The sequence below is a fragment of the Galeopterus variegatus genome, unplaced genomic scaffold (genome assembly GCF_000696425.1).
Source record: "Galeopterus variegatus unplaced genomic scaffold, G_variegatus-3.0.2 Scaffold1885, whole genome shotgun sequence".
Classification (NCBI taxonomy): Eukaryota; Metazoa; Chordata; class Mammalia; order Dermoptera; family Cynocephalidae; genus Galeopterus; species Galeopterus variegatus.
Window position 1 is genome coordinate 63,204 of NW_007727996.1, and position 18,456 is coordinate 81,659.

General features: G+C 48.4%; 1 protein-coding gene across 1 annotated transcript in view; it reads left to right on the forward strand.

Annotated features, from left to right (window-relative positions):
- The window catches only part of LOC103595911 (E3 ubiquitin-protein ligase NEURL1B-like), a 36,304-nt gene that overhangs the window by 12,471 nt on the left and 5,377 nt on the right, over window positions 1-18,456 (forward strand). Inside the window, exon 2 of the mRNA XM_008579441.1 lies at window positions 6,590-7,135. Coding sequence (XP_008577663.1) covers window positions 6,590-7,135 — 546 coding nt within the window. The remainder of the gene's footprint in view (window positions 1-6,589; window positions 7,136-18,456) is intronic.

The following is an 18,456-nucleotide window of genomic DNA, read 5'->3' on the forward strand; positions in this document are numbered from 1 at the left end:
AACAGGATGAATATGACTCTTACTCGTTTTCTAGATCTGGTTGGGACATGGGGCCACAGAAGTTAAGTGTAGATCACACAGCTAATAAATGACAATACCAGAATTTAAAACCGGTTCTGCATGACTACAAGCCTGTGCTTTTAAACCACCTCACAAATTGAGATTTAGAAATAAAATCTGGTTGGGACATGGGGCCACAGAAGTTAAGTGTAGATCACACAGCTAATAAATGACAATACCAGAATTTAAAACCAGTTCTGCATGACTACAAGCCTGTGCTTTTAAACCACCTCACAAATTGAGATTTAGAAATAAAAAAACATGGAAGAGATGGAGGTGAGAGGCTTACCCAGTAGTTGGATGTGATGTTCCCTGTAGGAAAGGGAATGACATTTATTGAACATTTACTATGTGCCAGGACCTCTGCTGGGATCTATGTTCTCATTGCCTCTGCCTGCAGCCTGACATGGGGATCTAAGGTCACACACCGTTTACACATGACAAAACTGCAGCTTTGGGAGGTGAAGTGACTTGTCAAGGGCTCAAAGGCCCTCCAACAAACTAGTAGCAAGGCACAGGCTCACACCCACAGCATGTGAAGTCGACCACAGAGCTGCCCAGGGAGGAGTTCCTGGGATGACCTGTCTTCTAGAAAGACCTGGCCAAGGCTGAGCAGTAGCAACTTTTATTTAGGCAAAGCAGAGTTCCCTCCTCCCTGACAGCCACTCATCGCCCACTCCCCAGAATCTGCCCATACATTTAGAGTCAGGGCATTGTTTCCTTGACTAAATGCAGGATAGACCCTCCCCTCTGCTCTTGGTGGGGCTGGAGCAGCCTTTGGTTAACCATGAAGGTTGGGCCAGGCCTGTCTCCTTCTCCCTCCTGTGAACTGGAAGGGTGACTGCAGAGGTGTCCACTCAGTTCCCACCTCAAGACCCCTTCCCCAACTTGTTCCTTCAGTCCCTGGACCCAATTCCTGGCCAGAGGAGGAGAGAGGCTCACTGACCAGAGGCAGCACCACCCTACAAGCCAGAAGTGCCTTAGTCTTTTGTGGGAGGAAAGGCACATGGGATTTGATTTGGGGGCCTCTTCTTTTTTCCCAGTGACGGGGTGTCTGTTTGAATCTGGTCCTCAACCAGCAGCTAAGGACCTCTGTGCCCATAGACTTAGCCATTTTGGGGAATGGCAGAAGTGATCACGAGGAGGGGAATGGTGGGGATCATTTTGGCCCTTGATGGAATATTCTTCAGCCATAAAAGAAGCACAGTGAAGAGTAGGGGGCCATATGGGAAAATGCTTTTAATGTAATAATGTTAGAAAAGAAATGACAGGATGCAAAATTAAATGTGTGTTCTGATTGCAAGAAAGTTAGAAAAAATACTTAGTACTACTTAGTACTCCTGTACTACTTATGGAAGAAAGTCAGGATGGGGGAAGAGCACTGGTTTGGGGTCAGGCGGAGCTGAGTTCACATCTCAGTGCTGCCCCTTGCAGCTGCGGGAAATGTCTTTGCTGCTGCGAGCCTTATTTTTCTCTTGGAAAATGGAGACAATAATCCTATTGGTGAAGACTTGTTTTGAGAAATAGTTGCAATTATGTATTACAAACCACCTGGCACGGGGCATGGCCTGGAGTGGGGGCACAGCCAGTGGTTCTCACATGGGATCAGAGCTGGGACAACGAAAATGCATCTGGAGTAAGGGTGTGAACGTGGGGAGCTGCAGGAGGCATGAGTTTTTCTCCTCTTTTCCAAACTTTCTATAATGTGGCTGTTGTGTTTGTTGCATCAATTTAAATGATAAAGTTCAGGTTTTCCTCGATATCTCGAAACTAGAAGGATCTTCAGTGTCCTTCGAGTCCACCTCCACATTTTTCTGTTCCCCATAAGAACACTTTCCCTGCACCCAGCTAAAAGCAGATGTTGGTGTACAATTTGGAGATTGCTTCTTGTTGTGTTTTTTTATTTTAAGCATCTTCGATTTGTGTAAATAACACATCCTCTCAGAGACTTTTTCACTCTGGTTTTCTTTTTCTCACATCAGGGCTCTGGCCTCGGAAGGGAGAAAAAAAAATAGAGTGTTTCTCTTTCATTCTCTGAAGGAAGTCAGATCATATAATCAAGATTAAACAAAAATGTAAACTTTGCTGGTTACATGGCTGCATTTTATCCTAACATATAGTTGGTTTTGCAGGAAACTTCCCCTTATAGTAACAAGGCAGTATTTCTCCCCACCCTGGCTTTCATTTATATCTCCAAACCTCTCTTAACATCTGCTTAAGACTTCCAAACTGTTTTTTAAAGAAACTCTCCCATTGAGAGATAAGGTTGGAAAACACAACAATGACAGGGAAGGGAGATAAACATAATCAAATAAGTTGGCCCACGGACTTTGGTGTTCAGAGGGCTTTTGATCTGTGGTCCTATTTAATGTTTCCTGGAGAATTCATTAGCTGGAGGAGACCTTGGCCTGTTGGGCACTAGAGGAAGTTGCAGCCCAGAAGTTGAGTGGTTTGCGCAAGGCCGTGGCGTGTGTAGAGGATGTAGGCCTCTGCTGATGGTTTACTCCCAGTGGCGTTCCCCCTACTCATCTGGGTTTTGTCCTGAAATAGCTCTCCAGCCGGCCCTTCCTCTTGTTCTTGTCGTTCCGGAAATGGCACACAGCCTGGCTCTGGGTCCACCCTTCTCACTGCCTTGGAGGCCCCTCCCTAACAGGTGGTGCTGACCAGGCCATGGCCCTGCTGTGTGGTCTGAGCCTCTTGGGGTGGCATTCAGGGCCTTCCTGTCTGGTCCCTGTGACGTCTGCAGCCCCCTCGTCCCTCGCCCCTGAGGTTGAGTCGCTGCCTGACCTCACACACCCTCTGCCACACCTACCATATTCTTTTACCCTCCCCACAAATTCTAGCTTCCCCCTGCCTCTGCCCCCAGCGTTCTCTTCTGCTCCCTCTCCTCCCTCAAGTCCTGCCTCAGTGGACATCGCCACCACCCCCAGTCCCTGGCAGGGTCCTGGACCTCCTCCAGGCCCTTGTAGCCCCCCGGTGCTGTCATCTGAGTTGGTCTTTATCATGCCCTGTTATCCTCGTGTATTCAGCTGTGACAAAGACACTCAGATCTCCACTAGGGCAGGATGTGTGGTTTGCAGTAAGGGTAAGTGAATGAATGATTAAGCAGTGGAGTGAACATTTTGCCTGCTGCCCTCCTGTGCTAGTCCAGTGCATGCAGCTCTGCCCAGGGGTGAAGGGAGTCAACAGGCAGCCTCCTGCCTCCTTCTCCTACATCAGGGGTCTCTGACTCAGCCCTTTTATCCATCCTGTGTTAGTTCCTAAACTGCAGAGAGACTGGTAAAATGGTTAAAAAGACAGGTCTAGGGGTCACACAAACCTGGCTTCAACCGCAGCTCTGCCTTTAGCTAAACCAGCTGTGTAACATTGGGCAGACGACTCAACCTCTCTGAAACTCCATTTCTTCTTCCACATGATGGGAATGGATAACAGTAGGCCTCACCTCACAGGGACACTATGAGGACTGAATGAGGAAACGCATAGCAAATGAATGCACGGTAATTCCATCAATCAGGACATTATTGGTTGCAAGTATCTGAAACCCATCTCAGCCTGGCTTATAAGCAAAAGAGGGTCCCCCTAGCTGAAAAGTCTGTAATCATCTGATTGGCCAGGCCTGGGTCATACCCCAATTTCTAGAGTTGGAGTGAGGTCAACCTACTAGCTGGGGAAAAGCTGGATCTCCCAAGGAAAATTGGGGCATAGTAACCAGAAAAAGAGGGATGGATGCTGGGCAGGCAGAAGCAGCAGGTGCCCGCATGACTAGTGTAGAGGGAGGTGTAGAAAATGGAGGCCTTCGTGATGGCCCAGGACCTGTGGAGGTGGTACTTGGCCAGCTTCTCCAGAGCCTTACCTTTCTTGGGTGAAAGTGACCTCTGACATTCCGCCCCCTTGCATCAGGGGTGGCTTGGCCAAAAGAGCCCACAAAAGGAGTTCCTACCCTGACCCTGACTGACCTTCAGCTTCGGCAGGCCCCTTTCCCTCTGTTGTCCCATTTCCCCATCTGTAAAATGGGCTTGTTGGAGGAGATGATCTCTGAGGTCTGCTCCAGCTCTAACTATAACACAGGCAGCAGCTGGCATTTATCAAGTGCCTGGTGTGAGCCAGGACTTTGCTGGGCATGGGGAAATCAAAGATGAAATGGACAAGCCCCTGTCCTCCAGAACCCAGCTCTGGTATTGCCCTACCCCTTCCTTTCCACGTCTCTGCTTCCCCTTCAGGTGTCCATTATAGAACCAAAAGCTCTTTTTAAAATTTGTTTTATTCATTGAATATAGTTTAAACATCCAAAAGAAGTATGTTGAATGTTTTTTATCTCTGTAAAAACGAATTAAAACCTCCAAATCCTTCAAAACCTTCAAAACATATCCATAATCTGATCCCTTCTCACCACCTTTACTGATACCCCAACCCCCATCTGAGCCACCATCATCTCTGCCCTGGAGTATCCAGTAGCCTTGTCGGAGGCCCCCATTTCCTTGCCCAACCCCCTGCCCAACAGTTCACTGTACACACAGTGGCCTCAGCAGTCCTACCACTTCCCTGCTCTAAACCTTCAATAATGTCTCATCTCATTCAGAGTAAACTGGTTAAAGAAAAAGACAACTATAGGATCATCCCAGCCCAGTCCTCCAACCCCACCCCAGTTCTGATCTCATTTCCTTCCACTCCCCTACTTGTTCACACCGTTCTGGCTACACTGGCTCCCTTTTCGTTTCTCAGCCACACTAGCACATTCCCACCTTTGCACTTGCTGGTTCCCCCTGCCCTGGAATGGTCATCCCCCAAATACCCTCATGGCTCACTCCCTCACCTTCTTCAGGTCTCTGCCCAGAAGCCACGCATCAGAGAGGTCCTCCCTGAAAATCCTAACACCTCTTTGCCCACCTTCCTTGGCTGCATTTTTTTCTGTAATGCATCCCACCAGGCAGAATATGTTTTATTTCTTGACACTGGAATGTCAGCTCTATCAGAGCAGGAACTTTGACTGTCTTGGTGATTGCTGTATTCCCAGTGCCTAGAATGGTGACCAGCACTTTGTAATCACTCACTTAATATTTTTTAAATGAATAAATGACTCAAGTCCCTTAAGCTCCTTTTTCTAATGTGGGACCTTAGCTTTTTTATTCCTTGTATTTTGTCTTCTTTGGGTTAGTCAGTGGCTTCTATCTGGAGAGGGGCCTACCAATTACCCTGCACGATTTTCTCAGTGACTGGGGCTTCCTTCTCCTTGGGCCTGGGGAAGGGATTCATGGCTTGTCTGCCTTGTCATGGCCTCTCCTTCTTCATTTTCTTCTGTCCTAGCTCAGCCTCCACCCCCCGATGTGCCCAGAGCACAGTGCACGCTGTGGCTGGGCGTGGGAGGAGTGGTCTCTCATTCCCTGGAATTGCCATTCTTCTCACTGTGTGCGTTGGGTTGCCTGTGATTTATGAAAATTTGTCATGAAAACTGTACTCAGCTGCTGGTGTGAAGAAGCAGCAGAGACTCGTGCTGTAATCAGTCACCCACCCTGCCACTTTCCAGGCTGCCAGAGCCTCCCAGGCACTGCTCCTGGGGTGTGAGGAGGAAAGGTAGGGTGAAGATGAAGACCCCCACTCAATACTGGGCCACCTGGGTTCATGACCAGTGGCCAGACCCTTTGAAAGGAGACCACCCCAGGATTCCTCAGAGAATAATTTCCTTAGAAGTGAGCCCCCAAGGGTGTAAACTCTAGAAAAGCCCACCTTGCTCCAAAGTAATGCCGTCATTTACTGTGGGTAAGGGGAGGGGAAGCCGCAGAATCCTGGCTTGGATTTGCTTTGGAACCTCAATAATATCATATTAGTAGTGGCCTATTACACACATACTTTGTGCCCAGGTAGTATTCTAGGGACTTCATCCATATTACCTTTTAGTGGTTGTGTAAGTTACATAATGTCCCTATTTTACCAGCAAGGAAACAATCTAGAGAAGTGACAGGGTCTGCCCCATATCACACAGCCAGGAAGTGCAGGAGAGCTGGGATTTCAGGCTGTCTTGATGATCCCAAGAAAATGCACTGTCTGTTGCCTTACCTGCCTTGCTTTTGAACAAACGTGCATGGAGAAAGGCAGCCAAATATCTTCCCTTCTCCTCTAAGAATCCAGGCCCCCTGTTGCCTTTGGAGGGACTCAGCAGCCCACAGGTGGCCCTTGGAGGTCGTTCTAGATTTGGAGGGATTTGATGGGGATGAAGAGGTCATTTGATCCCCAGCTAGCTGTTGTGACAGGCTCACTGGTGCTGGCCCCTCTGAGTGAAACAGCTCGAATGCTTCACCACACACACAGAGTCTCAGTTTGCTCCTCTGTGAAATGGGTATAGTGACTTTGCTTTGGCAAAGCTATTGGGGGTGGTCTCCGTTTGGTCTCCGCTGGAACATTCTCAAGTTGATCAATTACCGGTCTAATTAATAATTAAGATGGAATTTTAAATGAAATGGTTATTAAAGGACGAATCAGGACCTGCAGAGTTCCAAGGTGACTTAATCCTCCTGCCTGTCTTTTCCTGCAGACTCCAGCCCGCCAGCGCGCCTCCTGGCCACCCGGCCGTGCTGCGGCCCCGGCCCCGAGCGCCGCCCGGTCCTGGGCGAGGCGCTGCGCTTCCACGCGCAGGCCAAGGGCAAGAACGTGCGGCTGGACGGCCACTCGCGCCGGGCCACGCGGCGCAACAGCTTCTGCAACGGCGTCACGTTCACGCAGCGGCCCATCCGGCTGTACGAGCAGGTGCGGCTGCGCCTGGTGGCCGTGCGCCCCGGCTGGAGCGGCGCACTGCGCTTCGGCTTCACGGCGCACGACCCATCGCTCATGAGCGCCCACGACATCCCCAAGTACGCCTGCCCTGATCTGGTCACGCGGCCTGGCTACTGGGCCAAGGCGCTGCCCGAGAACCTGGCGCTGCGCGACACCGTGCTGGCCTACTGGGCCGACCGCCACGGCCGCGTCTTCTACAGCGTCAACGACGGCGAGCCCGTGCTCTTCCACTGCGGCGTGGCCGTGGGCGGCCCGCTCTGGGCGCTCATCGACGTCTACGGCATCACCGACGAGGTGCAGCTCCTCGGTAGGTCGCGGGCCCGGCTGGAAGGGGGGTGGGCGGCCCGGCGCCCCCTGGGGAGCAGGCAGAGGTTCCTCTGGGCATGATGTGTTTCTTTAATATTCACAATCACTTAGGGAGGGCTCACTTTGCTAGGCGTCGTGCCAAGCGCTTTGTGCATCTTAACATGTATTTCTCACGACCACCAGCCATCCAGCTGTACAGATGAGAAAACAGGCACGGAGAGGTTAAATCACTTGTCTTGTGTAAGTAGGGTCGGAACCACCCAGTGGGGTCCAGAGTCCATGCTCTGGCCCAGCCAGGTTCATCCACTTACTCTGAGTTACTTGTATGCTCACTCATTCGTTAATCTATTCCTCCGTTCATTCTTTCACTCCCTTTTTATTTGCTGGCTCCCTCATTCATATATGCTCTCATTCCCACGTGTATTCATTCATTCGCTCATTCATTCATTTACTCATGCATCCCTTTGCTTACTCATCCATTCATTTAATCACTGAACAGTCATACTTATGACCTGATCACGTGTACCCGTCGGCTACCCACACTGCACAGGCAGTGAACAAGCAGGTGTATCAGCCCCAGGCCCAGGCCGCTGTTAAGGGGCTCCAGGTACCTTGAGGAGGCAGACCAGTGTGAGCTGCTCTCACAGAGGAGGCAGCCGTTCATGCTGAAATACTGAGGGTGAGAAATCTTGGGGGGAAAAGTTCACTATCCCTATCTTGAAAGGTAAAATTCATATAAGGGTACAAGAGTAATCATGTTAACATGCACAATTCAGTTGTCTTCAGTTGGCAACCATCACCTCTATCTAATCCCCACACATTTCATCACTCCAAAGGGAAACCTGTACCCATTAAGCAGCCACTCTCTATTCTTCCCTCAACACTCCTTCCCCCCCCCCCCAAAGCACATACACCATCCCTGGTAGCCACTAATCTGCTTTCTCTTTGAGACCTTAGCTCTTAAACCTACAGATTGCACCTGAACCAACCCAGCCTTGATTTTTGGGGGGCTACAGGGAGAGCAGGTTTCTCAAGAGGTCCAGACAGAGACCTATGTGTAATTTACCTGCAGTGACATGCACAGATCTGAAGGTTGGTGGGTTTTGACAGATTTATACACCTGTCCATCCCCCCAGAAAGTTCCCGCTTGCACCTGCCAAGTCAATCTCACTCTTGCCCAGAGGTAGCCACTGCTCTGATCTTTCACTATACATTAGTTTTACCTGTTATAACGTGATGTAAATGGAATCATATAGTATATGTGCATTCGTGTGTGGCTTCTTTATCTCAGCATGTTTTTGAGATTCATCCATGTTGTTGCTGTGTTTATCAGTAGTTCCTTTTTATTGCTGACAATCATGGCATTCCATTGATATGAATTACCATAGTTTATATATTTGAATGTTTGGGCTTTTTCTGGTTTTTAGCCCTGCATCTTAAAGGAAAACCCTGGCGTGGGCTCCTTGCTTCCCTGCCCAGTCCCCAATCACCACCACCGCCATTGGGCAAGAAGGGAGGATTCATGCATCTGATCTCTACCCTCCCACCAAAAGTAGGAAGGCAGCAGAACTTCTGAGTGGTCAAGCACAGGGGCTTGGGTTGCACGGACCTCTGTTCTAGACCTGGCTCTCCACTTGCCAGCTGTGTGGGCTTGGTCAGGTGACTGAACCTCTCTGTGCCTCAGTTTTTTCATCTGTAAAATGGTTTCACGATAGCACCCACCTCATGGGATTGTTGGTGGGGATACATGAAATGACGTATAAAAGAGATGCAGCACAGTGCCTGGCACATAGAAGGCACTCAAGAAATATAGCTAAGAAATAAGAATCTCTGTCCGTTTGCAAGTGGGCCAGAGCATCCAAATTCCAGGCTTAGGCAGACCAGATTGTGATTAGCACCCACCCTCCAAGCTGTGGCATTTTAACCATGTCCCCACCCCCACCTCCCTGCCCAATGCTTTTTTCCATGAAAGGTTTTGGTATTTCACCTCCAGAAATCATAGGTTTCTAAAACCTCTAGATTTCCCGTCACTCTTTTTGGAGCAGTTTATTCCTCTGGAGCAGGGAAGCAATCATGCCTCATTCACCTGCTCATTCACAGACCATGTCTCCAAGTAACAGACAGGAAATCACAGCCACTCCATAATCAGCACAAGTGGATTAGGATTTTTTAAAAATACAACTTGGAAGCAGCCTTTGATGACTTAATGAGACTGTGTAAACCTGTGAGGAAAGATGGACTCTTCTCCCCCAATTCATTTGCTTACTCAGCAAACCTTTACTGAACCCCTACAACGTTCAGGAAAGGGAGAGGCAGGGTCTGTAGGAATGTCAGTGTAACAGCAAACATGAGCTTCAGTTTCCTTATTTGCAAGACATCCCTGAGATACACTAATTGATGGGAAGTGCCTGGCACAGGTGCCACAGGACAATGTTGACAAAAATATATAAAAGTGGGAAATGAGATCAGAAGGAATTGCAGCTCTGGAATGGGATCATGGGTGAATTTCACTTTATGTTTCTATGAGTTACCCTTTTAAAAAAATATATGTAAACAGCTTGTAATAGTTTTACAATCAGAAAGAGCAATAAAGTTGTTTTCCTTTCTGAAGGTTATATGAGATAATGGAGGAGAAGTTTCTGGCACAAGGTTGAGGCTCAATAAATATTTGTTTCCTTCCCAGGGGGAAAGCAAGTTGACATTGGTAAAGGGATAATGGGTGATTTTTATTTCTTTTTTTCCTCCACAAGTTAACAATAATTTATAATCAGGAAAAAAAGGTATAATAAAAAGAAGAAACCTGAGCAGTCATGATTCTGTATGGTTTAAGTACAGGCAACAAGCACCCTACTGGTGCCAGCACAGGGTGAGGCAATGTGAGAGCCTCAAAAATTCCACCAGAAATCTCCCAATTCCTGGGAGAATTTGGCTTCCCAAGAACAGTGTCTAAGGTACCAAATAGATACATAAAAGGTAGCCAGTGTCTATATTATCCTGAGCACTCTGGACTGCTTTCCATCACAAGGAACAAGGAAGTGACATGATTCCTTTAGAGATTCTTAGCTGTGAAATTCCAGAATTGAACATGTCTAGAACCCCTTCCTCAGCAAAATCCAATCCCAATGGATAAAACTTGAAAACCAGCAAACAAAAGTGGCATCTGGGTAGGGTCACCAAATTTAGCAAATAAAAATACAGAACACGCAGATACATTTGAATTTTAGATAATGAAAATCTTTTAGTATAAGTATGTGTCGTGCGATATTTAGGACATACTTATGGGGAAAAATTTTTGTTTATCTGAAGTTCAAATGTAACTGGGCATCCCTTACATTATCTGGCAACCCTAGTCTGGGAAGCATCCTCCCCATTTTGTGGGGCTAGGGTGTACTTCATTTGTCCTGGAACTTAAGCCAAAATGTGAGAAATAAAAAGGGGATCATGGTGAATTGTGTGCGCAGCCCAGTACCCTCATGCACGGGGGACCAGCTGCAGCAAAGAACAGTGCATCTAAGGGGCCAGGCCCTGGGGTGCCCTTTTTAGATAAAGAACCAGGGTTCAGAGAAGAAAGGTGACCAGCCTAAAACTGCCAAGCTTGTAAGTGGCAGAGCAGGGGTAGAAGCCAGGTGCATTCACATTTAGTTCAGTGGTTCTCCAGCCGTGGCTGCACATTGTGATTGCTTGGGGAGCTCTGAAAATCCTTCTACCTAGGCTACACCCAGGCCAATTAAATCAGATCTCTGGGGATGGTTCCCAGGCATCGAGGTTTCTTAAGGCTTCTCAGAGACCCCAGGGTGCAGCCAGGGTTGTCATCACAGTGATCCCTTTTGCATGGGTGCATGCTCCCCCTCCCCTTCTCTCTCCCTACCTGCTTGGGAAGGTTGAGTACTAAGTTGAGTTCTTCAGACTCCTTGGTTCAGGGCATGGTATCAATCTCGGACCACACAAGCCCCATCTCTTTCTTTCTTTGACTTTTTTGCTTTATCCCCAATCCCCACTTCCTATTAATGCTGTTTTCTGCCCACATAGGCACCACTGTGATGTTTAGCATAAGTCCACGAGAGTTGTTTTATGTGCATGTATGGGTGGTATCATGCTAAAGATTTACGCTTTTTTTCTTTTTCCACACACCCTTTTTAAGGATCTATCTGTGCTGTTGTCTGGTTCCTTGTTCCCTAGTGTCCTCCCCTGTTGATGGACACCTGAATTACTGCCAGCCCCCCATGTACACAGACACAAATTACTTTCTGCTGACTTTAGCAGTTCCTGGACCCAGGAGAGGAAGGTTCTGCCAGGTCAGGCATGCCTTTTGCCTCCTCTCTGGCTCCAGGAAGTTTTATCTCCTTCTCCAACGTAGCCCTTTCCAGAGGCTCTTGAGTTCAGGCCCCATGCTGTCCTGATGCAGCCCTGTCCCTCTTCCCAAGCGGCTTGGGAATGGTCATGTCCTCGCCGTCTTTCCTCTGTCCAGTGATGGAATGCTGGTCAGATTGAACAAGTAATGCCAGCCCAAGGCCATGGCATTGCAGACTATATTCTTGGAAATCTTTGGTTGCAAGAGACAAAAACCCATTTCAATCTTGCCTAAACAAACAAAAAAGAACACGAAAAAGGAATTAATGTCTCATGTAACTGACAATTCCAGGGAATGGCTGCCTTTGAGCTTGGCTTGAGGCAAGGACCCAAAGAACAGCACCTGGGATGTTTGTCTGCCTTCGGTTCTTGCTATGCTGTGTTTTTTGTTGGCTTCATCCTCAGCCAGGCTCTCCCTTTGGGGCAGAGGGAGGGCCACCAGCAGCTCCAGCCCCATGTCCCACCAGCTTAGTGAATCCAGCAGAGAGAGAGCCGCTTTCCCAAAAGATCTATAAAGTCTCAAGACTTAGCCTCATTGGTCCAGCATGGGTCACACTTTGTCTCTGAACCCATCTCCATGGCCAGAGGGAAGGCATAAAGTGATTGACCAGGTTAAAGCTCCCCACTCAAGGCAGTTCCCCCAAAAGAAAAGCTAGGTGCTGGTACCAAAGAAAGGGAATGAATGCCAGGCAGCCAGAAACAACAGTTCTCCACAGGCCTTGTGAGGGAGTCACTTACCCAACTTGAAGGCATTGAGATCCTTTATTAATAGTAGTTCCTGGGCACCTACTCTGTGCCAGGCATAATGCTGAGAGTTTTGCATGGGTAATGTCTTCTATTCCTTACAAAAACCCTATGAGGCAGGAAACTACCATCTTCCTTTGCAAACTAGGCATGGGTAGATTATTTGGCCTAGGTCATGTAACTATTGGTGGTTCTAGAGTTAGTGTTTGTTCATTAGTGTTATGAACAAAGTGTTTGATAAAGACTTGAACCTATGGCTCTAAAAGCAGGGCTTAGAGGTCTGAGTGTACCACTCCAGGCTGCAGGTGAGGAAACTGAGGCCAGAGAGGGATAGGTACTTGCCCAAGGTCACCTAGCTGGTCAGTGGCCATGGTGGGAGCAGGGAGATTTTGGCCCAGGACCCAGGCAGGGGGTGCCTCAGTGTGGGACCTGTGTGTACCCCACACCAGGCAGGGAGGAACGCTACAGCTAGTGTCGTGCAGAGCCCCTGAGGGGAGCAGTGCAGGGTAATTAGCTTTTGCAGTTCATGTTTCTTTCCAAACAGGCCAGGCCAGCTCCCACCTCTCCACCCCAACAGTAAGGCTTTTGCTTGGCAGGGTGAACCCCTGAAGGGTTGTCCTTCCCCAGTTTGGAGTGAGACCTCCGCTTTGTGACTGCCACCTTGTCTTACCAAGGGCTCCTGATGGCCTATTCTATGCCTGGCACAGTGCCAAGCACATTGTGATTGCAGTTTTGCCCCATTTAGTCCTCCTCATGGGCCAGGGAGACAGGGGTGAGGGGCCCCACTTTGCAGGTAGGGAAACCAACGTCATAGCCAGGAGTGGCCAGGGTCCACCCAAGGACCAGTCTTCTTTGGTTGGCAGAAGGGAGGCATCTGGAAAAGTGCGGGCTCAGTTGCCTACACACCTGGGGTCCACCCCCAGCATGCCCAAGCCCACATGCCATATCCTTTCTACTCAAACCCCAGTGTCCCCTCCCTGGCCACCGACCCTCTGCCTGCCCTGCTGTGGCTATGAATGAACGAGCTCTGCTCCTGTCCCCGCCCTCCTGTTCTTGGTCATTGCTCCTATTATTTGTCTACTTCTCTGTCTCCACTGACTCATTCCCATCAGCACATAAAAGAGCTTCCGTAGCTTCCGTCTTTTTTAAAAATGCCCTTGACCATCTCCTCTGCTAGCCACAGTCCCATTTCTGCTGTCCTTCAGGGCAAACCTTTCTCAAAAGTGTTACCTTTACCACTCTCTCCTTTCCCTCTTCAGCTTGCCCCAAGGGGCACAGGTCCCCTCCCTTCACTGACTGCCTGGCAAGTTCAGTCTTCAGCCCCACGCTGCCACCACCCAAGCTCCTGTCCCTGATCTCACCTCACTGTGGCACAGGTGACCTCCCCACCCCACCCCCACTTCTTGAACACTGCTCATGACTCCTGGGCTTCTCTAAGCTCCTGGTTTCCTTCCTACTTCTGGCTGTTCCCCCGCTGCCTCTCTTCTGTATGTTGAGAGCCCCAGGATTCTGTCCTAGGCTCACTCTCTCCTTCCTTTCTTTCTTCAGTTGTGTACTACAAAATGCGGATAGAAAAGTATATAAAAACAACTGTGGAGTTTAAGAAATTGTTATAAAAGCAAGGCCGTGCATCTTTCTCCAGATGATCCAAGCCACTGCTGGGCCTTGAATCCCATCTCTAAGCTGGCAGCTCTCAAATCCACGTCCCCAGCCCTCCCTCTGCCCACTCAGTGTCTCCTCCTGTCTGAGAGGCAGCTGCACTTCAGACGGAACTCTTGAATCCTGCCCGCTCCTGCTCCCCCAGCTGGCCCCATCCCCATCGTCAGTAAATAGCACCGCCCACTTGGTGGGTCAGGTCAAAAACTCAGAAACTCTCCTTGATTTCTCTTTTCCTCTCCCCATATCCATCCTGTCTGTACATTCTATCGTTTCTGCCTCCAGTGCATGAACTGTGAATTGGTCCTTCAGAGACCATGGAGTGACTGATGGATAGTCCCTCTGTTTCTGGTCCTTCCTGCCTTCATTTTCATCTTCACATGAAGATGGTTTCTCCTGGGACATAAATTCTGCTTCTTGCAGCCCCAGATACATTTGACCTAAACGAAAGGGGAGGGAAAGAAAGGAAAGGACCCAGATCCATCCTGGGCGCCAGAGCCGGGTCCTGGTGGTAGCCCAGCCTATCTCAGCCATCTCAGCCTCCCTGTACCTGGCTAGGGGTCTGCTGCTGCGTGGTGGAGCTCGGTGGATGTTCGTGGGAAGGAGGGGTGCCTGTTGGGCCCTCCCTCTTGGGGCCACATTAGACCCACAGAGACTGGAACTCCAAGGAGGCTGCTTGGCCTGAGGCTGAGTCCATGTGCTGGGCAGCTTTTTTAAGGGCTAAACAAGAGCAGCTGAATTTTGGAGGCAGTATTGCTAGTGTCAAGGGGCCTGGCTTTGGAGTTAAGCAACCTGGGTTGGAATCCCATTTCTGCCACCCCTTGGCTATGTGACCTTGAGTAAGTTTTTCTGTCTCTTGGAGCTTCAGTGTTCTCACACTGTGAAAGATGCCCATTTCACAGAGCCACATAGGATAGTGGTGAGGATCGAATGGGATAATCAGCGTATGTAGTTGTATCTGGTAGGTGCTCAAAAAGATATGTCTACTTTCATGAGGTCCAGAGACAAGCCACAGTTAGAAGGTGGGTAGTCTTGATATGCTCCCTTGGTGGTCTCTTGATGTTGCTGGATTTCCTCCTATAGCTGGCTGGTTCTCCACAGAAGAAATGCCCCTTTGAGTAGTGGATTCTGAAGTGTCAGGCCTAGGCCAGCACTGCACTGTCTGGGGTCTGTCTCAGTCAGGGACAGTGCCCAATGGGGACAAAGGTCCTTGCATAAAGTTAATGTGAGGAGACCCAGCCTTTCCTGAGGGGCTGCCCTGTGCCAAGTACCAGACTAAGAGCTGTCACATTCATTGCAATAACTCAGCCTCGCAGATACATCAAGCAAGCAAGCTTCCAGTGCCTCAGCATCTTCACACCTGTGCCTGGAATGTTTACTGTCCACTCTTACCTGGCCACTGCTCCTTGACCTTCAGGTCTCAGCTCCGTTATCACTGTCAGAGAGGCCTTTTCTGGCCCACTCCCAGCACCCCCACCCCACTTCTGACCAAGTCCCCTTTATACACTCAGAGAACCCCTGCTCTGTCACTCCCTGGCTGTGTGACCTTGAGTAACTCACTCGACCTCTCAGTCTCAGAGCTCCCCCACTGAAATGTGTCCACTTCACAGAGCCACATCTGTGAAGTGGCAGTCATCACAGTCTCTGTGAGGTGGCTTCATTAGGGTCTGTCTGTCCTGCTGGAACGAACAGGAGCCATACCTGTTTGTTCAGCTCTGTTCACCCCGTGCCCTGCCGCGCTCGCCACACGGCAAGTGCCTTTAAACATTTGTTGAATAAATGCCGAAGGCATGATGATGATCACAATAACATGTTTTGAGCACTTAGTGCCATGTTCCATGTCATACTGCTTATAAAAGTAATGTAATCTCCATAACGTGTTGGTAGTTAGGGGGGTTACCACCAGTATCCTGTGTTAAACTGAGGAAGCTGAGGCTCTGAGAGGTGAAATGACTCACCTAAAGTTACATAGTTAGGAAGGGCCAAAGCCAGGATTTGAAGCTAAGGCTGCCTGTCTCCACAGGCCATGCTCTTTGCTAGGAAGGTGCACTGAAGGACAGGCTCCTGTGTGGACCCACTGGGGGCAGGAAAGAGGAGTGTTGGGGGCTGGGAGGCAGAGGCAGTTGGCAAGAGCAGGACCCAGAGCAAGCAGAGGCTCAGGGCGAGCCCAGGCCAACGCCTTTAGGCTTGGCCTGGCAGTGCAGTTGTGGGTGGGGTGGGGAGTCCTGGGAAAAGGGCATTATGCCAAGAGGCTCCCAGAAACATTCGTTTGTCTAAAATGCCTTTTCAAAAAAAAAGTGCTTGTTTTATTCTACGTTTGTACATGCTTTTTTTTCTGATTAAAAAATCAATACATGTCCTTTAGAGAAAAATTAGAAAATCAAAAACTATTAAGAATCAAATTTCCACACAGAGATAACCACTCTCAAATTTTTTATGTATTTCCTTCCGACATTTTTTCTATGCATCCATTTCCTTTGCATCCTATACACACATTTCCCACAAAACTAGAATCACACCATTTATCCAGTTTGGTATCCTATTTTGTTCACTTTGTTATATCATGGTCATTTTCCCATATTGTTAAATATTAATTGAAAACTTAACTTTCAAAAATAACATTTGTTTTTCTGATAGAAATTTGTAGTGTACATTTTTATTGTAGAAAAATTGGATAATATAGAACCTAAAGAAAAGTCCTTCACAATCTCACCCTGACAGATAATTACCATTAACATTTTCTTATATTTCTTTCCAGAACTTGATGCTTTATGCATATCAATAAAATGATACAGATAGATATATGTATGCACACATATATGCTTTTTAAGAGATCTGAGCTGAAATTCCACTTCTCTCAGGCTGGGGGAAGCATCTGCTGAGGTCAGGTGCACATGCTCAGGTGCCACAGAAGTCAAGCAAGTAGTGAGAAGGCTGAAGAGGGCCACCTGGGAGCCAGGAGGAAGGAGAGGTCAAACCCCAATAAAAGGACAAGCCTTAGCCCATTGTTGCCATGCTGGAATTCTGGCCCTGTTACCAAGACCTTCAGGTTTTCCAAGAGAAACGATAAATACAGTTTAAGTAAAAGGTGGGGGGCACGGGGTACATAGATGCTCACCAAGGAACAGAGCATACAAATTTGAAAAAGCATGTTCATTATGATGACTTCATTTTTCTTTGGAAAACTAAAGACTTTTTTTTCATCATACGAATTACAGAATGGTAACATTTAACAGAATCTTGGCTAAAGGGGTCTGGTTTTAAAAGTTTTTGAGAAACTTTTTCTTTGTTTACTTAGTTAACAAGAATATCTTTATCTCTTTAAAAAAAAACCCTCAAAATTTCTCTGTTATTCAGTGGCAGTCAGTCTCTTCTAGAAACCTCACTGATTTATCCAATAAGCTATTAATGAAATGTGCCAAGCACTCTGCTATGCCCTGAGAACAAGGTAGTGAAGAGACTGGCACAGACCCTGCCCTCCAGGGACTCACATTCTAGTTGAGGAGAGAGAAAATAAACAAGTAATCTACCAAAGTAGATAGACCTGTACTACCTGAATTTAGTGTTTAACTATAATATATAGTATCAAGAATTTTTTCATTTCACTAAAAATTATTCAAAAATATTTTCATGACTATAACTTTTAGGAACCGCCCCCCTTCCTGTTCTACAGAATAAGTCAATCTCTTGTAAAGCCCATATCCATCCATCTGATGCTTACTGAGACCTGCCCAGGCTCAGGCACTGTGCTCCATGCTGTGGATAAGCCCCGGCCCTGCCTTCTCTCAGAAGCAGCATGTGTTGAAGAGCCAGACTCTGGAGCCATTGGGTTCAGGTCGTGGCTTTGCCACTTAAAAAACAAGCTGTGTGCCCTTCGTCATGTTCCCTAACCCTTCTGTGCCTCAATTCCTTTCTTTTCTAAATGGTGGATAGTAACAGTACATACCTCACAGGGTTGTTGTGAGGATTAAATGAGATACCATGTGAAAGGAACGTAGAAGCATGGCATACTGTCGCGTGATAAGGCCACAAATACAGGGTTTGCTCTTTTTATTGGAGCTTATGTTCTAGTTGAGGAGACAGACAATAAAGGCTTTCCAAATGCCCTTTAGATGTTCAAAAGTCTGAAAACCTCAAAGGGAAGGAGGAAAAAAGGAGAGGGAAGGAGGAGGGAGGGTGAGAGAAAAGGAAGCTGAAATAAGAAGAGGGAAGGATGGAAGAGGAGGCGGCGGGATGGAGAGAAAGAGGAGGGAGAGAAAAAGGGGGAGGAAAGTTAGGAGGAAGTAGGAAAAAGGAGGGCAGGTGGGAAAGAGCAAAAAAGAAAGAGGAAGAACCTTATATAAGCCAGTCCCAAAGATATGAAAACCAAGAATTGCGCTTAGTTGTGCCTCACTAAAGTACGCGAATGAGCGGATCGCGAGGGCGGGGCTCGGGGCTTCCGCGGCCCCCGCCTCACGCCGCGCTCCTCCTGTCCCGCGCAGAGAGCGCCTTCGCCGACACGCTGACGCCCGCGCGCCTCGGCCAGGCCCGCTTCACCGCCTGCCTGCCGCCCAGCAGCCACGACGCGGCCAA